The sequence below is a fragment of the Neofelis nebulosa genome, chromosome 11, assembly GCF_028018385.1.
Source record: "Neofelis nebulosa isolate mNeoNeb1 chromosome 11, mNeoNeb1.pri, whole genome shotgun sequence".
Classification (NCBI taxonomy): domain Eukaryota; kingdom Metazoa; phylum Chordata; class Mammalia; order Carnivora; family Felidae; genus Neofelis; species Neofelis nebulosa.
Genome location: NC_080792.1, coordinates 90,954,981 through 90,982,321, shown reverse-complemented (window position 1 = coordinate 90,982,321; position 27,341 = coordinate 90,954,981). Strand labels below are relative to the sequence as shown.

Sequence of the window (27,341 nt, the reverse complement as noted above, 5' to 3'; positions counted from 1 at the left end):
AGGTTTTCTGTCAAGGATTTTCAAGGATTACTTTGATTACCGTTTGTTCTGACCTACACGCTGACTTTAGAACAAATCCCTGCAGAAGATCCCACACTGTATCATTATCGTCCTCTTTTTACAGATCAGGACGCTAGGCTCAGAGATGTTAAGCAGTTTGTCCAAGGTCAAGTAGAGAGGAAGGTGGAGTCGGGATTTGAGCGGACATCGTTGGACTGAAATCTTGACCAGAGGATTCCCTGCCTCTGACTTCTTTGTCTTTCGACTGAGCTAGAATGGCTTCCTTTTGATTTCCACTCTGGGGACTTAAATGGCACAGATGTACTCTGTCTCCCGAACGGTGGCCCCTGGAAGGCTTAGAGAGAGCTGTCCTGTGTCCCTCTTCACCCCACCCCTGTCCCTTTCCTTCTCACCAGGTCCCACGCTCACATGGGCTCCGACCACCCCTCTGTCACCAACAGCAGGTACCTCCCCTCTACCAACACCCTTGAGCAGAATACAGTCCAGCGTCCAGTGCTGCCCCCCCTGCCTAGAAAGACACAAGATTCCGGTCAGGGTGACTGAGTGAGATCAGCATTTGTGGCTGACTTTTTATAGAATCCAGGGCACGAGAAATACCTCACTTTCCCCCGAAATGTGCTTTCAGAAAACCAGCAGCAAGAGGGCGACAAGAAATGACAAATGCCCTGCAAGCCTCCGTGTGGGAGCGAGAGGGGGTGGGGGGCAGTCGTGATTTGGAGGGCCCAGCTCCAGGTGGGGGTCCCAGGAAGCAACGTGGGCAGATGGCTACCTAACCTTTTGACTTCATAACGAGCTGGAAACCAGATTTCTATGTGAATTTGACAATTTTTACAGGATGGCAAAATTTGGATATTACACACACTCTCTCTCTCTCTCTCTCTCTCTCTCTCTCTCTCTCTCTCTCTCTATTATTAAGACGCATCCTCTACTGTGTGTGGATTTTTACATAGAAGTTCTCAACGTAAAATCTATCCCTCCCAATCTTGCCAAATTTGGCCAAGCGTCCAGCCTTTCAAAGTCATTTGTGTCCTCGGTTTCTGTCCCTCCAACATCATTGAATCCCAAGTCAAAGAAGCCAATCTGTTTACAATGTACATCTTCCTAAATTTATACTTTTTCCCTTATTACCTAAATCACGGTCCCAATGCACAGAGTTTCCAAGGCACAAAGATCTTTGGTGAGCCCTGCAAGATTCTCCCTGGGGATCATAGTGTTTTCTGCAACCGTAGAGGCTAGGGGGTCTCCCCAAGGGGTGCTAACAAATGTGTCCTGTGTTTGGGAAATGCCCCTGGGATGACACTGAGGCCAGGGCACAGTTCTGCAAGTGACACTTCATCTCAGAGTTGAGGCGACATTTCCTACAAATAGTGACACTAAACCCATGACAAATGCATCACATCCAACTCATTAATACCCCTCCTTTGATTCCAGCCCCCAGATTTGCAACAGAGCCTGGGCTCCCCTAGAAAAGTCTCAAAAGCAGCTCCAAGATGGATGGTCTGCTCACTCTGGTTTGTTCTTCTCAAGATCAGGTCATAATTTGCTGGAACATAATTTGCTCCAACTTCATGGGGCCATGGAGAGTGACAGCTAAGTTAAAAACAAACACAAAACCAAAAAAATCCAAAAAACAAAAAAAACACCCAAACTACTGTCTTCTAAAGCAATTTATCAGGCTGGGCAGAAGATATTTCTAGGTTACCTCTGCGAAGGGGAAACAAAGCAAAGGCCATACTCCAAGGCGGCAGAGGAGGGAGCCCACCCTGGGAAGCTCCCCCAGGCTCTCGGGAAGGAACACACATCTAGGGGCTGCAGACACAGGCCTTTTGTCTGGGCCACCATCACCCAGACGCCACCTCCATATGCCACGGCCCCGTGTCTCCCTCTGGAGTGACATGGGAACAGTAAATGAAGTGCACTGTCAAAGGCAATCAAGGGCGATGCACCATCAGAATTTCTCATTCCGTGCAGATGAGCTCGTAGGACTTGGCTCAGATCTTCCTAAACTGTGAATACAGAAGGCCTTAGATTTGTTTAATCAGACCTGCCCACAGAGTACAAGGCCGGCCAGGAGCCCCGGGGCAAGGCGGCGTGTGCTTTGAAGCTAATCCCCTTTCTGTCTCCAGGGAGAATTAGCATTCCTAGCCCAGGAAGCAGGCTGTGCCAAATTTGCGTTTCCTAAGGATTAACTTTTTTTTTTTTTTAATTAGGGCTCACAGACACATCAAATCTTCTTTATCAAAACCATCTCAGGCTTGAGGCACAGCCTCCTGGAGGTCACTTCTACCCTGCGAGAAGCTGGAGGCCTCTCTGTCTACCGCAAAGTTCTTCAGCCTGGGACCAAGTTTCATCTAACCTCTAAACAGGAACCTGTGACAGGCGAGGAAAGGCAGAACTCCGTGCCTTGGTTTTCTAAAATGAATGAATGGACGGGCCCCGGGGGCTCCCTTAGCAAGTTAAAGGAGAAAGGGCCTTCTGAAGTTTTAAGTCTTTTCTCCATGAATCGTCTGCTGCAAAAGGAAATGGTCAACCAGTGCGCCAAGAAAAAAACAGGCAGAAACTCTAAATTTGGTGCTTCAACCAGACCCCTGCAAAGAACAAGAAACAAACCACGGGCTGATCCCTGGCTGAATTTGGAGTCAGAAACACAGCTAATTAGAACGAAGAATCCAGAGGAAATGCCCCATGGCCAGATCACTCAAGCCATGAGCTGGAGCCCACTGGCGCTCAAATTACATTAGGAGGCACATGGAGGGACTTTTATTTTAATGCATGTTAACAAAAAAATTAGTACGTCAAGATCGTGGATGGTAGTGTCTTCATGATGAGGTCCCGGGGCATATCAGTTATTTTAAATAAAAGTTGCTTAAGAGACAGGCTGTATAAGGACACTCAGCTCCTCCCCTCTCGGACCCTAAAGATCTCAAGTGAAAGGTACCCTCCCTGTGTCAGCAGGTAAAGAGACATCCTTATCGCGGAGCTTGGAAATTTAGAGAAAGTGGTAACACAAGAAAGCAGTATAAACATCTCTTGTTTCTTTCTGCTCATTTGCCGCCCCAGCCCTCATTCTTGATAGAATTCCTTACCAGGTGCTTAGCTGAGCTGTCTGGTAGAATTCCTTACTCGCCGAAGCCCCCAAAGTTAAGTTTTCTCTGTCCTGTCAAATCCTCACAGATTCATTGCCTTTTTGCCTAAAAAAGGACAAAACCTGCCTGCCTTGGTCGTTCCTTTATGCCTCAATGTCATGATTGGGCCTCTGCGCCCACGTGAAAAAACTTTGGGTTTTTTCCCCCTCCTGTTGGTCTGTCTCATGTCAATTTAATTCTCAGTCCGGCTGGAAGAATCTGCAGGGTAGAGGAAGAATTTTTCCTTCCCCTCAGAGGCTAAATTAGTATTTAACTTTGAAAAAGCGGGACAGTTAAAGGAAATACAGAGTAAATAATGTTATTTACACAAGAAGTTGGCAAACATCGAGATGACATGCGGATTGCTAAAATTAGGGAAATTTTGTCCTATGAACAAAAGGAGGGGAAGAAAATTGTTTCTGCTCCAGATGCCGGGGGTCCCCACTCCGGGAGGGAAGCAGCGCACCTGCACGGCCCCTCCAGGTCCAGCCAGGCCCCCCACTCCCTGGCGCCAGCCCCACGGGACCCTGGGACAGGGGGAGGGGCCCCCAAGAGGCCCGGACCCTCGGGAGGCCCAGCGGAGAGGCCCCTCGTACCTTAACGACGTCTTCATCCGCAGACCTGCACTCCACAGCCGCGGACACGTCCACCACGGAGCCGTCCTCCTGAACGGCCACGACCTTGACGGGAACCGAGACGGCCTTCCCGGTGAGGACGGCCGTGTTCAGCACCTCCGTGTCCTGCGCGGGAGAGCAGAGGGCGCAGGTCACACACAGGGGAGCCCGTGAGCAGGCCGCTGCCACCGTCCCTCTCCCCCTGCCATCGAGACTCCGTCTGCCTGGACCCAGTGCGGAGGCCCCGCGGCTCGGCAGTTCTGGGAAGCCGGGGACAGTGCATCCCAGGCTGAGCTCCCGGAGCCCGACAGCCGCGCTCCCTCCTCCGCCCCCAGGGACAGGGGCACGGTCACCCCTCCCGGGACCCTTCCTGCCACCAGCCCCCTCGCTCCAGCCTGCGGCCGGGCTCCCCCACCACACGGGGTGCTCTCCAACGGTCCCCAGATCTCCGCTCCAGGGTCACTCGGTGGGCGGCCGCCTGTCCTCCCAGCTCATCAACACCGTGAACGCGGCCCTCGCTGTAGTTTCAAATTAAGACCCGTAACTGGGGCGCCTGGCGGTTCAGCCGGTTAAGCGGCCAGTGTTGGCTCGGGTCACGATCTCACGGCCTCACATCGGGCTCTGTGCTGTCAGCGTAGAGCCCGCTTTGCATCCTCTCTCTCCCTCTCTGCCCCTCCCCCACTAGCTCGCTCACACACGCGCGCTCTCTCTGTCTCTCAAAAAGAAACGTTGAGAAAAAAGATTCTTTACAAAGAAGAAGGAGAAGAGGAAGAGGAAGAAGAGGAAGAAGAAGAAGAGGAGGAGGAGGAGGAAGGAGGAGGAGGAGGAGGAGGAGAAGGAGGAGGAGGAGGAGGAGGAGGAGGAGGAGGAGGAGGAGGAGGAAAGTAACCACACACAGAACAAGGAGAACCGGTCGCGGAAAAGCAACCTGTGCCTTCCGGAGCCGACGGCCAGCCCCCTTCCTCCCCCAGGCCTCCCAGTCACCAGGGTCCCCTCCAAGCCCAGGGAGCCGCGGGCGCCTCGGCAACGTCTGTCTTCCTCTGCTGATCCCCGGGGTCCCGCGGGGGCCACCTTCGGGACTTCTCCCCCGCCTGCCACATTCTTGCTGCCCCCACGACCACCGCCACGGAGACCCTGTCCTGCCGCGTGGACAGCCACCACGGCTGCCCACCCACCTCCCGTGTCCACGCCCCCCACGACAGTTGAAGAGCATCCTTTGTATCGCAACGGAACTCGCAGCGTTTCTCCCCTAGGTTGCAACCCTTGGAAAGCCTCCTGCCGTTTGTTCTTAAGATTAAGTCCACACTCGCGGCCCGCGGCCATCTGACCCTGACCCCGCCTCCGGCTCTCTCGCCCCCCCACTGTCCCTCCCACGGGAGCCCCCCAGACCTCTCCCCAGTCCTCACCCTCACCCCCGCTCACAGCCACGCAGAGCCATCACCACACCCGCGCGTCTCAGCCTCCACACCCGCTTCTTGCGGGGAGCGGGGCTCCTCTGCCCGCCACGGTGTGGACGGCGCGCCCAGTCTGCCCTGCGGGAACCCACCCCCGATGCTCACCCCGTGTTCATCTGGTGCTTGTGTTTCCACGTCTCACTACTCATCGGACCGTAGACTCCCCAAGGTCTCGGCCCCCTCTGTTCTGACCTCGTCACATCCCCGGGACCGGGGACGGAACCTGGTGCGTGGGAAGCTGTGCGGGGGGACGTCTGGCGCACAGGCTCCGGGACTGGACGGTCCGGCTTTGGGCCTGGCTCGGCCCCCCGTGTCGGTGGATCCCAAGTCCCAGAAGGTCCGACTCCAGTGAAAGACCCGTCGCGGGTCTGACTGCACCTGTCGCACGACCGGACTCCGGAGGCTCCGGCCGCCGACCCTGGTCCGGTGACCCCGCGAGGCCAGGGCTGCTTCTCTGCTCTTCTCCCGGCCACCCCCTCAAGCGAGCCGGGCGGCGCCCGTCACACCGGCCATCTGTCCGCTGTCTCCGCAGGGGGAGGCAGGCCGGGGGAAGAGCGCAGCCGCTCGTCCTCGCCAGGAAGTCCAGGGCTTGTCGCACGGGGAGCCACCTCCGGAGGCGGCTGGCAGAGCGGGCGTCCCTAGCGAAGCTGGCGGTGGAGTGCGGGCGTGCAAACGGCTTTCCCAGTCCGTTCCCGGGTCCGCCGCAAGGCACTGCCCTCCCCCCGCGCCCCGGTCCCCTGACGTGGGACACGGGGAGAAGCAAGGTACCCACCGCGTGGTGGCCTCGCGAAGGCTTAACGAGCCTCTCTAGGTACAGAGCTCGGAACGGAATTGGCGGCAAATGAGCAAGGGCTGCATCCGTGCAGCCACTGCCGCAGATGCTATGAAAGGTTTGCTCCCGGCATGAAGTAAAGAGCCACCGGGCAGGTCCACAAAGGGACTCCGGGAAAGACGCTCCTTCCACGCTCGTCCCGAGAGTGAAAGTCAACTAGAGAGCCGGTGGAAGCCGGGCAAAATGCCGCTCAGCAGCGAGGTCCCCCGAACGACACGGTCGCCTCCACCAGAGTCTACCCGACGGATCATTGCTTCACATTCTCTTCTCAGTCTTGGATCCGCTAGTCTCAGCTCAAGCACTAAGTGGGTCCTGTACCTGGTTTTCTAAATGACCCCCTCATTATCCACCTTAAAACTGAACATCAGTAAGAGGTGGAGTCAATGAGTAATAAACAATAATAATAATAATTAATAGCCAGTACTCTAAGTACTTTGCATATAATTAATTGCTTGTTCAGCTTACTCCACAACCCTTCCAAGACAGTTCCTACTGTTATTCCCGGTTCATAGATGATTTGTTACTCACCGAAATTAAACCTGAAAACAATAGCTACTCATCAATAAAAAAAGCCAACCTTGTAGTGAGTATTCGTAAACAGTGCCAGCCCAATCTAAGAAAGATGAAAAAAAAATAAGTTGGTGTTTGGTTTTACGTCTGTCCTCTCCCCTGGACGGACTCTCAAGGAGTTACGTCCAAAACCACATAACTACAGTCCAGGTATCTGAATATTCCATTCTCCCCAGGGACATGAGCTATAGGCACCTTTATATTTCAGGTGTACATCAAGGACAGGAAGCAGGAAGCACTGCAGAAATTGAGACGAGAACTCACCAAAGGTGGGACAGTGGTGTGGGTGTGGACGAAATCACCACGGGTGAAAGGTGAGGGACGGTATCGTGATTCCACAACACATGGCTAGGTTCTGCTCCTAACGCAATTGGGAAACTCGATACGGGGGTGTTTGCCGTGTGTAACGGGCAGGCATTAATTCTGCCTGATGAGCGTTCACGGATGCTGAAAAATCCACCCAACTTTCTGTTTGAAATGACAACGTTTTGTTTTTCCTCTGGGTATCATCCTACTCTGCTACCAATGAATGTGGCTCAGGTGGTGCTGACCCCAGACCACTGAGTCAGGCTCCACAGAGGAGCACGCACACCAAACGTGGCCCTTCGAGGAGACCGATTCAAGCGAAATGCAGACAAAGGAAATCAAAGACAAGAGCGGGACAGGGCAGATTCCTGGAAGGTTTCTGAGTTTCTGAATCCAGACACATCAATGTCCGCTATCTTTGGAAATTTAGATATACATACAAAAACTTTTACTTAAGCCTATTTTATTTTCTTAATTTTTAAAAAATCTTCATTATTTATTTTGGAGAGAGAGAGAGAGAGAGAGAGAGAGAGAGAGAGAGAGAATCGCAAGAAGGCTCCGCACCCTCAGCGTAGAGCCCGACGCAGGATCCGAACCCACGAACCCCAGCCGAAATCGAGTCAGACACTTAACCGACCGAACCACCCAGGTGCCCCAAGCTGATTTTAACTGTAAGCCAACTTACACCTGAAAGTCTTGACGAATACATGTGAGAATAAGCAACATGCAAGGCTCTAAAATGAGCACCAATCTCTACTCTGTAGAAACTCACAGGCTTCAAGAAGACACCACAACAATTTTATCAAACTGAGTTTCAAGGCAGGCGACTTTGTTTCTTGTAACAACCAATCCCCACTGATCCAAGCTTGTGTGTGTGTGTGTTTTTTTTTTTAATTTTTTTTAACGTTTTTATTTATTTTTGAGACAGAGAGAGACAGAGCATGAACGGGGGAGGGTCATAGAGAGGGAGACACAGAATCTGAAACAGGCTCCAGGCTCTGAGCTGTCAGCACAGAACCCGACGCGGGGCTCGAACTCACGGACCGTGAGATCATGACCTGAGCCGGAGTCGGACGCTTAACCGACTGAGCCACCCAGGCGCCCCCAAGCTTGTGTTTTTATCCCAAATACCTTTGTAACCATGTTTCTTCCTGTAGTCTTGCATGTGTGGCTGAGATTTTTGCAACCGTGTTTTCCAGTGGCCATCAATGGCCTCCTCCAAATCCCAAAGGCAATCCTACCTGCCTCTGACACAATAAGAAAGCAATTTAATCTTGTGAAATATTACATCTAAATCATCCCCTGTTGCCACAGACTGCTAAAAATCCACCATCTATCAAAATACAACTCTTTTATTCTGCTATTTGTGCAAGCTCTAGGTTTTATGCCTTGAAAACATATTTATATTCCTTTATGAAGATGAGTTTCCATTAATGTTGCGCACCACAGCAGCATCAGTGAAAATGGCAGAGTAAGGACATCCACAAATTCTCTCCAGAAAGCCAGGAGAAAACTGGCCAAAAAAAAAGGAGAAAAAGTCAAAATCTATTTTTTTACAACTCTGGAAATAAAGGCTATGCAACCAGGAGAGCATGTATTCAAGAAAAATAGCTAAATCTTGGTTAAAAAAGAGCGAAGTTTGTGGCATTTTTACTTGACTTATTCCCATCCCCTACTTCCCAGCTCTGTAGTAGCTTTAAAAAAATTACAGCTCACTGTCAACAATAAAAACTCCCGGGTTCGCAGGACGAAAGCCACTGGAGACAGCAAATCAGCACCGGAGAGCCTTCAGACCCTAATTCCCAAAGAACTGCCGTTATTTGACTTGCCTGATAGCTCCCTGGAAGATCCCACTTACAAGGCTGTCAGTATTTGACTCGCTCTGAGTTCACCCAGTGTGACAAGCTTTATCCCTAGAGGTATTTGTTCAAAGCCATTGTCGGCAATTGTTTAACTTCATAGCTGCCTGGAGGCACTGAATAAAGTTTGGTGCAAAAAAAAAAAAAAAAAAAAAAAAAAAATAGACCAACCCAAAAGCTTAAAAGGAAAATATGAGGAGTAAGATATCCAGAGGTACTTTGGAAAGCTAATGCTCATCCTGGGGAGCCTACAAGACTATGCTTATACGTAGGGCTGTGTGTACGTCCTGGGCTGTGTTCATACTCAAAAAGACCTGAGAAGGCTCTAAGCTCTCACCACGGGCTGACTTTGAGGTTCTGTTAAAGCAGGAAGTGAAAGCTAAGGCAGGGCTGTCAAATGCCTGGCTGGTATTGAAACTGTGTCCCAACACACACAAAGAGACTCTCGGTAAAGACTGGGGCACGTACTGATTCCAAGTGTCTAGGGCAATCTCTACAATCAGGGGCTGACCACCAAGCTGGCCAAACCAAGACTGCAGCGACCACACACAGCAAAAAACAGAGTCTACAGACTTCATAAAAGTCACTAAATAAACCAACTTACTACTACAATAAACAACAATGAAAACCCAAGGAAAAAGAGATAACTTAATTTCAGAGTTGGTACAGGACATTATTTGAAATTTCCCCTTTTCAACAACAACAAAATTAGGAGGCAAGCAAACAAACAAAAAAGTATGGTCCAGTCACAAGACGAAAAGCAATCAAGAAGAACTGTGGTTGGGGTGCCTGGGTCACTCAGTCAGTTAAGCATCCAACTTCAGCTCAGGTTGTGATCTCAAGGTTCATGAGTTTGAGCCCTGTGTCGGGTTCTGTGCTGACAGCTCAGAGCCTGGAGCCTGCTTCGGATTCTGTGTCTCCCTCTCTCTCTGCGCCTCCCCTGCTCATGCTCTGTCTCCCTCTGTCTCAAAAATAAATAAAAACATTAAAAAAATTTTTTAAATAAAAAATTTAGAAAAAAGAACTATTCTTGAGGAAGCCCACATGTTGGACTTACTAGACAAAGATGCAAATATTTTAAACAGCTGTTTCAAATACAAAGAATTAAAACAAAATCATACCTAAAGAACCAAAGGAAAGTGTGAGAAAGGGGACTCGCGAGTGAATTCCAATAAAGAAATACAAATTATGAATAATTATGAAAAGAAACAAACGGAAATCGTGGACTTGGAAAGTGCAAGAATGAAAATGGAAAATTCACTAGTATGTTCTCCTATAGGAATGGAGTGAAAGTACAACAGGAGGAAAGGACAAAACGTGGGAAATCCACAAATGTGGGAAATCCACAAACGTGGAAATTAAACAGCCTCCTTGTAAACAATAAATGGTTCAAAACAGAAATCGCAAGGGAAACTGCAGAAATGCTTTGAGATGACTGCGAACAAAAACACAACATACCGAAACCTTACACGACGCAGAGAAAGTAGCACATAGACATTTACGGCTGTAAATGCCTGCATTATGAAAAAGGAAAAGGAAGCTCTCAAACCAATGACCTCGACTTCCACCTGCAGAAGAGCAAACTAAACCCCAAACAAGCAGAAAGAAGAAAGGACTAAAGAATAGAGTAGATCAGTAAGTCAAAGGAATAAAAGGCACAGCATAAGGAATACAGTCAATGATGTTATAATAGGCACGTAACAGGACCGATGGTAGCTTGCTTATGGCAAACATACCATAATGTATAAACTTTTAAAACAAAAACAAAAACCCAAAGGGCATGCACATTTTTTTCATTTTAATAAGTACTGCCAGATTGTGTTTCAATAACATAGTAGCAGTTTTCACATCTCTCAGTAATACATGAGACTGTTTCCCCATATCTTTGCCACCATTTTATGTGATCAATCTGTTTAATTTTTGTATCAAACGGTAAAAAAAAAAATGGCATTTTGTTGCTACTTTAATATTTCTCTGAACTCAAAAGGAAACTGAGCATTTGTTTCAGACTTTTAGTGTCTATTTGCATCTGTGTTTCTGTGAATTGTTTGCTTCTGTTATTTTTCTAATGATTCTTTCATTTTCCTATTTGTCTGTATTTTTAAAAAGAGTTTCTTAGAGTATTTGTATATTAGAGTCACTAAATTGTATCTCAAAAAAATTCTTTTTCAGTGTATTGCTGGTTTATGATGGCATCTGTCATACAATTTCATAAGCAAAGAAGAGAGTGGAAATGAATGATAGAAAGAATAGAAAACAGTATAGAAAATCAATGACATTAAAGCAAAAGTAATTTATTGGGTACAATAGAATCAACAACAAATTACTTATAATAAATTTAGCCAAGGTGCAGGAATTTTATACTGAACACTAAAAAATGTCATTGAAAGAAACTAAAGACTACCTAAATAAATGTAAAACCATCTTGTGTTCATAGATTGAAATACTTAATAATGTCAAGATGACAATACTCCTCAAAGTGATTTACACAGTTGATGCAATCACCATCAATATCCCAGCTGCTTTTTCACAGAAATTGACAAGTTGATTCCAAAATTCATATGGAAATGAAGGAACAGTCAAAACAATCTTTAGGGGCGCCTGGGTGGCTCAGTAGGTTAAACATCCGACTCTTTATGTTGGCTCAGGTCATGATTTCGTGGTTCGTGAGTTCAAGCCCAGCATCGGGCTCCACACTGACAATGCAGAGCCTGCTTGGGATTCTCTCTCTCTCTGTCTCTGTCTCTCTCTCTTCTCCTTCTCTCTGTCCTTCCCACACTTGCACTCGCTCACTCTGTCTCTCTCAAAATAAATAAACAAAAACTTTAAAAAGAAAAAAAAAGATTCCCTGTGTCCCTCTTCCTCTGCCTCTCCCATGCTTATACTCTGCTACCCTCTCAAAATCCAAAACAAAAACAAACAAAAAAAATTCCTTATTTTTTTTAAGTTTATTTATTTATTTTTGGGGGGGGAGAGAGAGAGAGAGAGAGAGAGAGAGAGAGAGAGAGAGAGAGCGCACAAGCAAGTGAGGGGAAGAGAGAGAGGGAGAGAGAGAATCCCAGGCAGGCTCCATGCCATCAGTTCAGAGCCTGATGTGGGGCTTGAACTCACGAACCGTGAGCTGAGATCAAGAGTCGGATGCTTAACTGACTGAGCCACCCAGGTGCCCCAAAAAACCCAGTCTTTAAAAAGAACAAAGCTGAGAGGACTCACCCTTTTATGAATATAATTGGCTTTCCAGAAATAAACCTTCACATTTTCCATTTTCAGCCAAATGACTTTTGACAAGGATGGCAAGACAATTCAAAGGTTTCAAAGAAGAGTCTTTTCAACAAAAAATGCTGGGATAACTGGATATCCACATGAAAAGAAAAAAAAAAAAAAGCTAGATCCCTACCTCACACCATATAAAAAAAATCAACTCAAAATGGATCATAAGCACAAATATAAGAGCTCAAACTATAAAACTCTTAGAATAATACTTAGGTGCAAATCTTCATGACTTTGCATTGCATTGTCCTCACTCTGGACCCACACGTTGACCAAGTAGCCACTTGTCACTGTGACAGAGGAAGGGAGAGCATAAGGTCTTGTGCTCTTAGAGCTTCTGACTGGAAGTGAGCTCATCACTCTTCGCAAGTTTCACTGCCCAAATCAAGGTACATGGCCATACCTAAATTCAAGTGGACAGTGAAATCCAGCCAAACAATGTGCCCAAAAAGAGAATTGGTGGGCATGTCTTGAAAAAATTTCTCACTTTACAAGGAAGGAAACTGAGGCACACCACACTATTGCTAACCAATATATGGTTCCCATTCATTGTTTGACCTGCTGCATAATATTTTATACTATGTGCACACGCTACTCACTCCCCATCCTCCCCTTACCCTCCAAGCCCCTCCCAGCCCCCAATCTGCTTCCTCTCTCTATGCATTTCCTTACTCTGCACATTTTTTGTAAATGGAACCATATTACACATGCCCTTTTGTGTCTGGCTTATTTCACAAAGCATGGTTTTGAAGTTTATTCATGTTGTAGCATGTGTCAGCACTCCATTCCTTTTTATGGCTGAGTAATATTCCGTTATATGGATATACCCACATTTCGTTTACCCATTTATCAGTTGATGGGCATTTGGGTTGTTTCTCGGTAAACCTGGGTCCAGAGAAAGGACAAGGCAGTGCACACTCCCTGGCTGATGGGTGTTGGACATGTAGTGAGAGGAAGAATAAACCGTTGTTGTTTTAAGCTATTAAAATCTAGGAGCTGCATGTAACCTTCAGCATACTATTTTGACCTATACCCTTGGGCTAAAGATAAAAATATGTGTCAACACATACTGAATGCTAGTTAGGTGTGTTTTCCACAACAGAATAGGTTAGCAGTCCCAAAACTACTTTAGTGAATTCTAGGATTGAGCAAGTAAGATATGTTGGTAATAATGAGAGACAGGTTTCTCACTGCTAAAGAAATGAATTTAAAATTGCAAAAAAAAAAAAAAAAAAAAAAAAAGGAAACAGAGCTCCTGGGAAAAATGGCTAATTCTAGGGCCAAAGCACAGAAAGCACAAGATAATGAGCCTAAAATATATTGTAGAGCCAGAAGATAAAAAAGTGCTTGAACAAATGTCAAAAGGACACAGGAGACAGCTCGAAGGCGCTCCCACTGGTCAATCTGGGACAATTTTACAGCACCGTAAATAATTGTAACAGCCAATTATAATAATATAATATATTATACAACAAGTATAATATATAATAAGCTTCTGAGTCCATACTGATATAAACAAACAAACAGGGGAGAAAGGAAACTTCATCCTTAGGGTAGAATTCCAACTAATAAATGTAAAAACTAACGATGAAATTAGCATATCACCATCTGGCCACCACCATTTATCACCATAATTGTTTCAGGCAAGAATCAGCATGAATGCTACCAGTAATTAAAAGTATGATAAGAAACAGGACATTCATATAGTGTTAGTGTATCTCCATGCAAGAGATTTATTAATTTCGAAGAGAAAAACAGGAACTATATGGAACCAAAACCCATCATACACCGTGGCATCCACGTGATCGAACATAACGTCACTTACTGGCATAAACAGACACCCTGTATCCTGAAAAAGGACATAACGTCACTTTTGATATGTTTTTAAAAAAAGGTGGGGATGGAATCTGATAATGAGGAACCTTCAGACAAATTCAAATTGGGGGTCATATTCTACAAAACAACTGGCTTGTACATTTCAAATGCATCACAGTCTGAAAGACAAAGACCGAGAAATTTCCAGATGGAAGAGGACTGATAGATATAATAACAAATGTACATGTGATCCTAGACCGGGTCCTCAAACAGAAAAAAAGTACATTCCCTTTGCTATAATGAAGGTTAGTGGACAACTGACAAAATTGGAATAAGGTCTGGGGTAGAGGTAATTCTTCGTACCAACTGTTAACTGATAATCTCACTCTACCTCTGCAAGAATGTTTGGGAAATTCACACTGAAGCATTTGCAGATACAGGATCAGCATGTGTGGAACTGAAACACTGCACAAAACACAGCACCAAGGTGTGTTCGTGTAGAAGGGGGAGGATGTTGTCATCTGGGGAATTTGGGGAAGGTATTTGAGAAATGCATTTATTCAGACTCCTAGGAAATTTTAAAATAATATGAAGGAGCAAAAGAACAAACAAATCAAGGAACAAATGCATAAAGATACAGGGATGGTAAGTGCCTAATGAACATCATTTATGACAACTAGCTTTGTTTTCAAAGTAGCCGTCACACCCGCGGAGTCCAATGCAGGCTCGCACTCACACCCTTGAGATCAAGAGTCAGACGCTTAACCGACCGAGCCAGGCACCCCGACAATTAGCTTTTCTTAAACACTTAGATAAGTGCCAGGCACTGTTCTAAGCGATTTACACACATTATCTGCTAATAATAATGCATATTTATAATAAATACAGTGTAATATGTACTGATATCTAAAAATAAAAGTCACCCTAAAGAAGAGCCTGCAAATGATAAGTTCTTGATAAACATTAACTAGTCTTATTAACATCTCATTTAATCCTCAAACGTCCCTACCCAGGGATTACTGTTTTTATCCTCACTGTGTGAATGAGGGAACCAGGGCTGGAAAGGGTCTTTTAATTTGGCCAGAATCACACTTCTGCTAAGCAGCCAAACCAGGAGGTAAATAAAATCACGTACACACCAAAGCCCATCACCCTGGCTGCCCTGGTGCTTCTCCTAGCTTCTCCCCTGTGAAGCACAGCCAACACTCCATTGCTTTGCCCGACTCACACGCTTCAAGGACAAAAGATAGATTTCTCTCAGCTTTGATTTTAACACCTTGTAAGTAGATATCTTACAAATGTAAAGCTTAAGATTTAGCAGAGGGGTGTCTGGGTGGCTCAGTCAGTCGAGCGTCTCACTCTTGATTGCGGCTCAGGTCATGATCTCACGGCTGTGGGTTCAAGCCCCGAGTCAAGTTCCGCGCACTGACCGCATAGAGCCTGCTTGGGATTCTCTCCCTCACTCTCTGCCCCTCCCCTACTCACGCTCTCTCTGTCTCTCTCAAAGTAACTAAATAAACTTAACAAAAAGGTTTAAGATTTAGCAGAAACAGCCAAGCAGCCCCCAAACCCCATGACATGACGACATGTGGCTTCTAGAAGGTTCCATTCCAGCTGCTCCCCCAGCGTGGGAGCGTGTGGACCACAGTCCTCAAGGCCCAGCAGCCCACCTCCTCTGGTCCCTGGCACAGGGGTGTCAGTCTCTGAACGGGACTCTAACTCTGACCTGGTTTTGCTCTCAGACACCCCGACTTCTGATTTCTAGAGCTGTAAGACAGATGTAAACTTCACTCAGAAGTAAACAAGGATGCCTGCCAGCTCCAACTGAGACAATGATTTTCAACCCCACTTGTTGTGTATTATATAACTCTGGAATCGGCCCACTTCCCTCCATGTGATAGTTATTTTTGGACTCTAATAATTTACTATCCACAAAGCAGTAAGTGATTTCAAAAATTCAGCTCCTTATGAGTCCCTGAATAACATGGAGAAAGTCCTATCGAGTAGGATGGCACTCAGAAGGAGTTCATAGAATGTGTCTAAGTCAGAGTCCGGTCCAGCTGTCTCCCAGGTGGCAGCTTGGAGGGAAGAAGCTGAAACCGTGTGGAAGGACGTGGACCAGCTGTCACCCAGCGCGCAGGGCAAGCTCACGGACGCTGGTAACCAAGGGCAGCGAGATGGTAAAGGCTACTTAATGGATGAGACAGATGAAGGGTCACGTGGTTGTCCAGTGGGCCTCACGGTCAGGTTTACGTCCACCGTGTCCCACCCTGCCGGGGGGGATGTAAGATCCCAGGCGCTGACGGCAGCTGACGCGGCCCACGGTGACTTGAGGGCCAGACGGAAAGCCAGACAGACCAACAGGTGACAGCCAAGCTTCGGTCGGACAGAAAGAAAAGACACACACAGTTTTAAAATGCTAGACAGAGGCAATGACACGGGGGCAGAGAGAAAAGGAGAGAATACGGCAGCTCAGGGAAGAGAAAGGCAGCGTCGGGGGAAAACGTGCGCGTGAGAGGGGCACACGCAGAATGCACGCGGGGTTACAGGCGGGCGCTGTTCGTTCCCACATCCCAGCTCCAACACTGAAGCACATTTCCCCGTGTTTGCCCTGCTTCTAACCATCAGCACCTCCTCAGTCCCAACCGTAACCTGTCAGCTGTATTTCTTCGCTGCCCAGGGTGGGGAAGGAAGAAAACCCTCCCATGCAGCTCAGCTGCGTTAAAATATAACACAGCTTCCGGTTGCCAGAAGACCGCCAGCAAATGACATCTGTCCAATTAAAAGCGAACGCAGATCTGATGGCACCTCTGAGGCATATGTTCCCGAAAAAGCTTAGCATCTCTGAAGCCCGAGCCCACGAGGAAAACTCCATCCTGATATAAACAACCCTGCATACAGTGGCGGGGCCCTGTGACTGCAGCAAGCAGGGGGGCGGGGGGGAGGGCTGCTGCAGGCTGGGGCTGATTCTTCAGTCCCACAGTCAAGTTCCAAGTGAGGGTGGATGGAGGAGGGAGGGAGGCGGGGAAAGGGAGGGGAGGGGAGGGAGAGGAGGAAGAGGAAGAACTTACTGTCCAAAAGGGAAAAAGACAGACAGGCAGACAGACAAGAAAGACCGAAAACATACAGTCCTAAAGAGGGAGGGAGACAGACAGACAGACAGGGAGATCTACAAAGACAGACTGACCCAGGCAGAATGAGAAGGGGCAGAGGGACAGAGACAAACGAGGGACTCAAGCGGAGAAAGACAGCAAGCTAACAAGAGGGAGCATTCAAGGGGGACTGAGCTGGGCAGCAGGACGACAGAGGCAGCGACAAAGAGAACAGGATGTGCTTGGACCTCACACCCGAGCCACGTGGCTCTCTGCTCTGTACAAACCATGCCTCTGTGTCCACCGTGGGGCTGGCCCGGCCCGCTCCGGCCCTGACTCCCGCAGCCTGTGTCTGTCTGCAGCTGAGGCTGCTGGGCTCGGCCCCAGCACAGAGGATCGTCCTCAGAAGCCAGGGCCCTGGCAAAGCGCCCCGGGAAATGGGGTGCACCTGCCAGGGATTCTCAACACGGTCATGTCCCTGGGGACTTCCCTACGGAACACACTAGAGCAAAAACACTTGTTCAGCAAATGCTCAGGGCACTGCTGAGCATACAACTGAGGGGGGAAACAACGAGAATCAGAAGTTTCTGTGGAAGAGTCATGATATGCAGGCACTGTTTATACCTTCATGTTTTTATTCATATAATTCTCATAACAAGCCTATGAGGAGGAGCCCTCATCACCCCCATTTTACAGATGAGAAAACAGAGTCACAAACACTCATCCCAGATTTCAATACTGAATGCTGGACCCAGAACTAAAACCCAGAAAATCTTACTCTAGAGTCTAGGCCTGTAACCACTATGCTATTCTGCTTGTTAAGAATAATATACTATCGAGGTGGCTGGTCTCAGTCGGTTGAGTGTCTGACTTCAGCTCAGGTCATGATCTCGCGGTTCGTGAGTTCAAGCCCCACATCGGGCTCTGTGCTGATGGCTCAGAGCCTGGAACCTGTTTCTGATTCTGGGTCTCCCTCTCTGCCCCTCCCCTGCTGGCCTTCTGTCTCTCAAATATAAACATCCAAAAAAAAATTTTTTTTGAAGAGTAATATAGTATCAAGGATGCCTGGTTGGCTCAGTCAGTTAAGCGTCTGACTTCTGATTTGGGCTCAGGTCATGATCTCACAGTTCGTGAGATCGAGCCCCGCATCTGGCTTAGTCCAGAGCATGGATCCTGCTTGGGAATCTCTCTCCCTTTTCTCTCTGTCCCTCCCCAACTTGTGCATGCTCTCTGTCTCAAGAATAAATAAATAAACTTAAAGAAAAAAATAATATAATATCAATACAGGAAAATCATAACACTCCGTGCCAGACAGAATGCAAAGCCCTTTGTATGGTTTCTCATCAATCCCCAGAGGGAGGGTCTTTTCTGACTAGTCTCTCTCGCTCTGTTTTTAGACATTACCCAACTGTATGTCACAGGAATTGCCACAATTTGGAAATTAACCTGTTAACTTGCTTCTGATCAGCCTCGCCCACTAAACATTAATGCTTGGAATTCTGCTTCCATTCAGGACCCAGAAATACCCCACCTGCTGTAACTCAGAAAATCAGACAAAATACAGGCAGCAATTGTTTTCTGACACTATGAAAATAGGTAGAAATAAGGAAAAATGAAGGCGAGTCCCTGGGTTACCATAGGAAGAATAAATTCAAATAAAACTCCACCCTCTTGTTGAGATCAGGTGACAGAGATCAGGGTTAAGGCAGCTAGAATTTGGAGGCAGTTTATCCGAAAGAAAGGAGCTTGGTGTGGGGAAAGAATCCTAACATCTTCAGAAGGGGCTCTGGGGTCTCTGGCTCAGTACGTGGCTGTACATGCAAGGCTGAGGACAGAATCTCCAGAAGCAGTAAGCTGAATGATTCGGGAACACACACAGGGCTGGAAACCATCCATGTTCCAATCAGCCAGACTGGAGAAACCACATAAGACAGGGAACACCGGGCAGAATGCTGAGAAGGGTCATGCCGTTAACAGTAGAGCTAAATTAGACCCAGTAAAGGCTGCTGTAGACCTGCCCCTGAGAAGCTTTTTTTTTAAAAATGCTTATTTATTTATTTTGAGAGAGAGAGAGAAAGAGCATGCAAGCAGGGGAGGGGCAGAGAGAGAGAGGGAGAGAGAGAATCCCAAGCAGGCTCCGTGCTGTGAGCGTGTAGCCAGATACAGGGCTCAATCCCACAAACTGTTAGATCATGACCTGAGCTGAAGTTGGGAGTCTGACATTTAACCGACTGAGCCACCCAGCAGCCCCTTTAAGAAGCTTAAAGGTGGGGCGCCTGGGTGGCTCAGTCGGTTAAGCGGCCAACTTCAGCTCAGGTCACGATCTCGCGGTCCGTGAGTTCGAGCCCCGCGTCGGGCTGTGGGCTGATGGCTCAGAGCCTGGAGCCTACTTCCGATTCTGTGTCTCCCTCTCTCTCTGCCCCTCCCCCGTTCATGCTCTGTCTCTCTCTGTCTCAAAAATAAAACGTTAAAAAAAAAAATCTTTGAAAAAAAAAAGAAGCTTAAAGGCAACCTTGAAAGAAGCAAACTTATCTGGATGCTAGAACAAAATTGACACCGATTAGAAGAATAGAGCAAAACCTAGCACTCAACAAGGTGAGATTCACAATGGACAGGAGCCATTCTAAAATAGGTAACCAGGAGAAAAATCAAGTAATAGACCCAGAAATGCTGGAGACGATGGAATTGTGTATAAAGGGGGTAAAAGAAATATGCCTAGACAGAAAATATTCGGTCTAACGGACACTGAAATGGCTCCTATGTGCTCACCCAAGATGAATGAAAACGAATGTCCATGTAGGGATGCAGAATTTTTACTCCTGCCAGCCCCAAGCTGGAAAGAATCCCCACGTCCGCTGGTGAATGAATAAACAAAGTATGGCACACCCACACGATGCGATATCAGTCAGCAATAAATCACTGATACATGCAGGAATGTGGATGAACCCAAAAGCAATTAGGCAAGGGAAACTAGCCCGAGTACATGCTATGGGACCCCACTTTTGAAATTCTTTTCAAGGGAGAATGCTAGTGACAAAAATTAGATGGTGGTTGTCAGAGGCTGGGGTGGGGTGGGGTAAGGACTGGCAGGCAGAGGCTAGAAGGAGTTTGGGGGATGATGGAAATATTCCGTCTGTGGCTGCGGTGGGGTGATGGTTGTGTAACTCTCCACGAATCTCAACAAACTGCAAACAGGTGAGCATCACGGCACGTCAGTGACACCTCAGTAAACATGACACAAAATTAGATCTCACTTGCTGGTTGTTCATTACCGCGTCGCTCGTGTCTTCCGTTCAAGAACTATTGGTTCAGAAGAAGAGGGGACGAGAGGGAAGCAATGCACAGGAAGGACAGAGGGACACAGGTGGGTCCATTACCAACGTCAGATGCGCCACCGATCCCACTTGGAGAAGAAACTGAAGCTCAGAAGCGTTTGGTCATTTCCTCGCGGCCCAGGACTGGTGTCGCACATCGCCCGGGGGAGAGGAAACGCATACGCTTTCCTTAACTGGTCACGGGCTGCAAGTGTGTGCCCTTCCTCCCGATGCACCTGCTGCCTGGAGAAGCCGGGGGTGGGGGCGGGGCAGCAGTGTGCATGGGTGCAGGGCCAGGCTTGGAGCCAGACCCCCTGGTCCCAATCACACCTGGGTCACTCGGGAAAGTCATGGAAACTCAACTTCCTCCCTCCCTCCTTTCCTTCCTTCCTTCCTTCCTTCCTTCCTTCCTTCCTTCCTTCCTTCCTCCCTTCCTTCCTTCCTTCCACGATTCGGGTTCCTCACCTGTCAGAGACGGCCAGTAACTCCACCTCTGCCTCGTAAGGTAGTCATGGGTCTCAATTCAGGTGATGCCTTTGAAGCACGGGGATCACTGCCCGGCCCATCGTAGGTGCTCGACAAAGGTCACTTACCAGCCTCACTGCTCCCACATTGGCTTCATGGAAAACCTCCACTCATCCTTCAAGATGCTAGTAAAGTGTGGTCTCCTGTGTGAAACCCTCCCAGATGACATCTCCTCCCAGTCGGAATTAATCACTTCCTCAATTATGTCCCTATAGTGCTTTACAGATGCCTTCTTTCAGGGGCGCCTGGGCGGCTCAGTCGGTTGAGCGTCCGACTCTTGATTTCAGCGCAGCTCACGACCCCAGGGTCGTGGGATCGAGCCCAGCATCGGGCTCTGCACAGTGTGGAGCCTGCTTGGGATTCTCTCTCTCTGCCCCCCCTCCAGTTGCTGGCACATGCACGCTCTCTGTCTCTCTCTCAAAATAAACTTTATTCTGAATAAATCAATAAACTTAAAAAAACGCTTCCTTTTAGCACATGGCACCACAGTTCACACGCTGCTTCTCAGATACGCTACGGAAGGCTCAGATTCTAGCATGACTCTCCAAACACCACTCAAGCTGGAGTCATTCGGGTGTTTGAACAAGTGAGTAAATACCAACAGGCCCGGCGTGTACCACAACTCACATAGTCTACACAGCGTGGTATTAAGGGCAGGCGACCTGGGGGGAGGGCACAGCAGGAAGTCCCCTCCTTGGAAAGACACAATTCGGGAAGGTCTCGCAGGGCCTTCAATCCTGAGCCTATCCTATCTCCCTCAAGAACCGATATTCAGTTCAGAAGAGCTTTCCAATCAGGAAACTTTCATAAAGTCTGTCCGCAAAGGAAAAGGCATGTCCTCGCCGGCAAACCTGACCCCAAACTACACTTTCCTCCCCGAAAGCTTTTTAGAATTTCTGTGTTAGGAGCGGCTGGAAGAAGGCAGTCAGGCGCCCAACTCTGTGAAGACCACGTCCCCCGCCCTCCCCTCCTCCCCCCCGTGTCTACTTTTCCCACACGGAGGACACATGTGACGTCACGCTAGAAGCCATCCTTCCAATCTGGCGATAAATCGTTTCCATGTTTTCCTCAATATACCTCGGTATTAAGATTAATGTATCACTTAGCAGCTTAGTAGTATTATAATTCAAAGTCACCGTGCAGTGCGGCCCCAGCACCTGTGAATGGCGCGTCAGGGTTCAGATCAACGCAGTCGCCGGCTGCAAATCTCTTCGTGTCTCCCCGGCTGTGCTGGACCAACCCCAAGTGCCTTCTCTCTTCACCTGCATCTTCAAGCACGTAGTCGACTTACTGGTTTTCTAGAGCCGCCACCAATGACCACAAAGAGCAGAAGTTTATCCTCTCACTGATCCGGTGGTGAGACATCTGGAATCAAGGTGTCCGTGGGGCCACACTCCTTCCAGAGGCTCCAGAGGAGGATCCTTCCTCCCCTCTTCCGGTTTGGGGGCTCCAGGCATCCCTTGGCTTGTGGCCACATCGCGCCAGTCTCTGCCTCCATCGTCACATGGCCTCCTCCTCTGTGCGTCCGTCCCACCCCTGGCCCCCCCCACCCCCGCTGTGTCTGTGTGTGTTACATCTCCCTCTCCTTTTTTGTCACAAGGACATTAGTTGCTGGCCTTAGGGACCACCATAAACCCAGCATGATTTCTTCTTAAGAACCTTAACTCAATTACATCTACTAAGGACTTATTTGCAAACAAGGTCGCATTCACAGATACCAGGGGTTAGAATCTGAGACATTTTGGGGACACTATTCAACCCACTACAGGCCTTGTTTTCTAGGATTGTAGAAAGTAAACGCAAAGGGACCAGCCTTGGCCCATGTCACCAGAAAAGAAACAAAAACAAAAACAAAACAAAAACAAAAACTCTGGCTCTCACCTGCATCGAGAGAAAAGTTCAACGTTTCTATTCTTTAACAAACAAATCCCTCCCTCATGACTCTGGAGAAACCAGTGGGATGGTTTTTTCCGTTTTCGTAACAAGCTCAACTTGCAAAATAAGCGATTGCTTACTGCCAGGACCTCCTCACCTAAGAGAAACAGAAATAGAAATCATCCTATCCTGTCATCTGTACACTCAGGACGACCATAACGTTTCCCTTTTTCTGTCAAAGAACTGATGAAGCCAACTTGAGACCGATGAAACGGCCAGAAAACAACGCTGTCCTCAAAAAGTTCCTGTCTCCTCTCCAGTGATGCCACTGGCTAGGACACAGGTCTCCGCAGACTGAAGGTCGGAGGCAGCGGCTGAACAGGACCCCGGTCAGGCCGTGCATGAGCAGGGGCTGGCCAAGCAGCCGGGATGACGGGGCGCGTGATGGCTCTACTCTGCCGGCCTCTCAGGAGAAGGAAAATGACGCTACTTACCATTTGCTTCAGGCTTGCTGCCTACCGGACACATCCTCCTCTCAACTCCTTTTGAGGGTGAGGGGGGCAGGGCACATAAGCAGTTCTGGATATTTGATTTGAACTAATCCTGTTACTAGCAAAGAAAAAAAAAAAATTCTGTGCCTTCGTTTGATACTTCTGTTAAGGAGTTGTTTTCGATACCGGGAAGGCAGGTGAAGCATGACCGAAGCAAAGAGAGTCACTGAACCCAGTAATTTAGATAGCTTAATGTGCTCCGATGCCCAGAGTTAATCTAGTTTCTACATTTATATGTCATGGTGGATTTGGAGATTAGTTTTGAAGGGTCATCCAAACCCCAAATAGAGAGCAAACGGAGTGACTTATTATTTCAGAAGGGGGGACGCTGGCCACGCCCAGACTCCGGTGGTCAGATAAGCACTAGCCCCAAGTCCGCTCTGATTCTCTCTCCCCGCTGGGGAACTTGACCCCTGACCCCCACAAACGCTGGGGAGCTCAGACCCCACCCCCAGCTCCAGAAATGCATCCTGGCAACCAGGCCTACAGCCAATCAGCATCTGGCATCCCTCTGACCCGTGATTGGTCGGAGGGCTGGGCAGGTGCTTCCAGCTGATCCAATCAGATTGGGCTTTCTGTAACTTGCAAATCAGGGCCTCCCGTGACTCAGACCCAGGCTCAGAGCTGACCCTCTCCACCTACTTCTGCTTTGGGACCGACTTCCTCACATAGTGGTTAAGAAGCTGAGAGGGCTGGGATCCCCGGTGAGGACTGGCTAGCCCCAGGTCATTTTCAGTGGCTGCTCACAAATGGAGCCTATCACACGGGCTCCTGTCTCTCATTTGATCTTCCGGCAGACTCGGACACATTCCTAGTGAGTACTGAGCCAAATCTAGTTACTGCCTAATTTAGAGAGGAATCACCAGTCCCAATTACAGACCAAACTAACGTTCCTGTGCACAGCAGAGTCCTGGGGCCACCACACCAACGTGCACAACGAGCCCCAACCAATCTCTCCTCATCACATCTGACACTCTCCTCCCACCCTTGAAAGTAATTGTGACTTTACTCGCATAAAACACCAAGAGATTCTCAACACCCCTGGGAGGTCATCAGGGAAAGTACACCCATTACCATCACACAGAGGGGGAAACAGAGGCTCAGAGAGGGCACCTGGCCTGCCCAGGTCTCAAAGCTGGTTATGAAATCTTCCCTGGGCAGGAATCTATGCCTTCTATCTTGAAGGAGGTATTTTCACTGGGACATTTATGTTATTACTTATTTCAATAAGGATTGGATGTGGGCACTTGGGGGGCTCAGTCTTGATTAAGCATCCGACTTCAGCTCAGGTCATGATCTCATGGTTAGTGAGTTCAGGCCCTGTGTTGGGCTCTGTGCTGACAGTTCAGAGCCTGGAGGCTGCTTTGGATTCTGTCTCCGTCTCTCTCTGCCCCTCCCCCACTTGCGGTCTGTCTCCCTCTCTCTCTCTCTCTCTCTCTCTCTCTCTCTCTCTCAAAAATAAACATTAAAAAAATTAATAAATAAGGATTTGATGTACTTTGTTTTCAGACACTATACCTTCAGTGTAGTACGGAGAACACTTTGGAGTCATTCTTGACCCAGAATCCTAGATCTCCCACTCACTGAGTGGACTTGAATAAATGACTTATTTTCTCAAAGATCCAACTTACCAAATTTCTGCTGACTTGTTCTATCAGTTACTGAGGGAGAAGAGTTTAAACATCCAACTACAATTGTCAATTTATATTTATTTCTTTCAGTTATGTAAATTTTTGCTTCTTGTATTTTGAAGCTTTGTTATTGAGTGCTTACAGATTTAAGACTGTTCCCTTTTCTTGATGAACTGACTCCTTTATCATGATAAATTGTACTTCATAATCGCTGGTAATATCCTTTGACCTGTTATTAACATGTCATTCTGATGTTAATACAGCCATTCTGTGTTTTTTAGTATCTTTCTCTTTCTTTTTTCAGCACTGTGCAGATTTTTTTTTTAATTTTTTTTTATGTTTATTTATTTTTGAGACAGAGAGAGACAGAGCATGAATGGGGGAGGGGCAGAGAGAGAGGGAGACACAGAATCGGAAGCAGGCTCCAGGCTCCGAGCCATCAGCCTAGAGCCCGACGCGGGGCTCGAATTCACGGACTGCGAGATCATGACCTGAGCTGAAGTCGGACGCTCAACCGACTGAGCCACCCAGGCGCTCCAGCACTGTGCAGATTTAATTGAAAAAAACTGTAAGGCATTTAAAGTGTAAAAAGTGATGATTTGATATGCATATACATTGTGGTAGGTTTCACCCCAACAAGTTAATTATATATTCAGGGTTTGGGGGGCTTTTTTGTTGGAAACATTTGAATTCTAATCTCTTAGCAAATTTCAATTACACAATACGGTTTTATCAACTGTACGAACCGATCTCTATAAAGTTTATTCATTGCCTTACTTTTTGTAGTACAAAAATGAAAGGAAGAGAGAAAGAAACAAAAAAGGGAAACAAACCGTCTAAATATCAAAAGAGGGTTGATTACTACGATATATCATATGGCTATTAAGAAGGAAAAATGCTTTTAGTCTACATATATTGACTTAGAGATACGTGGTGATATTACAAAGAAATATACATAGAATACTCCCACGTGTCCCCATGTAGCTCTGTTCTGAGTTGATGCAACTTGGAGGAAGGGATACTGGGGACCAGTGCTAGACGTGAGCAGGACAGCCCTGCACTGATACTTTGGGGAGAACGTAGAGAAAGCCATCTGTCGTTCACAAGCAGATACGACCTTCGGGAACACAACCCCTCCTGCGGTCAGCAGCTGGTGCCCAAGCAACATTTCCCCACCCTGGTCTTTCGTGCATAGTTCTCCCCAAATTGTGGCCATCACGGATACTTCTTTGAATCGATCCACACTTTGTAGGATTTGACTTAACTAAATACATATTTTTAAGAGAGAAGCTTTCCGTAACATAAATGGAAAGGGTCTGTGTCACTGGCCACAAATAGAAAGAACCTTAAAACTAAATATACAGGCAGTCCTCTCTTAGCAAGGCCCCACTATGCACAGATTTCGGTCCCCACTGTTTAAGAAATACCAATCTCCCTACAACAGGTTACAACAACCAAGGTGTACCGTGTTATCTGTAAGTGCGTCACGTACGGACTCCCGGCTGGCTCTTCAGCCCACAAGTTAGTGCACAAATAAACAGATGTATCTCATGCTGAGGGACCAGTCACATCAATTACTTCCCAGTCTGTTGGTGGCGGATAACGGTGCCTCTATTATTCAGTTCATAGTCAGCAAAGCGTGTCATCATGTCTCCCTTTGTCCCCCAGGGATAAAACCACCTGGCAAAAACAGATCATCCACAGAGGGAACTGGCCAACAGAGCTGAAAATGCCGCAAAGAAATGAAAAGTGTAGATGGAGCTATGGCGGAACCAGCCGACGGGGGACACTACCTGCCGTGGGTCAGGAGAGCCTTGAGGTGCAGCCGCGGGGGCTTCATCGGGGAAGCTGGTCGCCATACGGGGGTGGGGGGTGGGGGGGGGGAACGTGGTCATGACAGGGAGGGCAGAGGTGTCCCAGAGGAACTGACCCAGCCAAACAACTTCACGGGGAAAGCAATTCTTGGAGAAACCGGCCCCGCACTGAAGGAACAGAAAATGAAACGTTGGGAACGGACTCCACATGTACAGAGTATGGCGGTCTAGAAAGTTACACAACAAGAAAGTAAACACTGTTCACACGACTGCTGGTAAGTTTCCCCCGGAAGAAATAAAACAATAAAACCCTTCGGCTCTCAATGTTGCTAATGCTCAAGTTACAATGTACTAAATATTGATTTTACAAGGTTTTTTTTTATTTCCCTCTACATTTATGAACAATAGGAACCCACAAAACTTTATTTAAAAGTTCACAAAAGGAGTTTATGTATTTATTTATTTATTTATTTATTTTAATGTTTATCTTTTATGTTTTTGAGACACAGAAAGACAGAGCATGAGCGGGGAAGGGGCAGAGAGAGAGGGAGACACAGAATCCGAAGCCGGCTCCAGTCTCCGAGCTGTCAGCACAGAGCCTGACATGGGGCTCGAACCCACAGACCGCGAGATCGTGACCTGAGCCGAAGTCGGACCCTCAACCGTCGGAGCC

General features: G+C 47.7%; 1 protein-coding gene across 1 annotated transcript in view; it reads right to left on the bottom strand.

Annotated features, from left to right (window-relative positions):
- TMEM132B (transmembrane protein 132B) overlaps positions 1-27,341 on the bottom strand; it is a 371,909-nt gene that overhangs the window by 43,115 nt on the left and 301,453 nt on the right. The window contains exon 5 of the mRNA XM_058691481.1: positions 3,743-3,886. Coding sequence (XP_058547464.1) covers positions 3,743-3,886 — 144 coding nt within the window. The remainder of the gene's footprint in view (positions 1-3,742; positions 3,887-27,341) is intronic.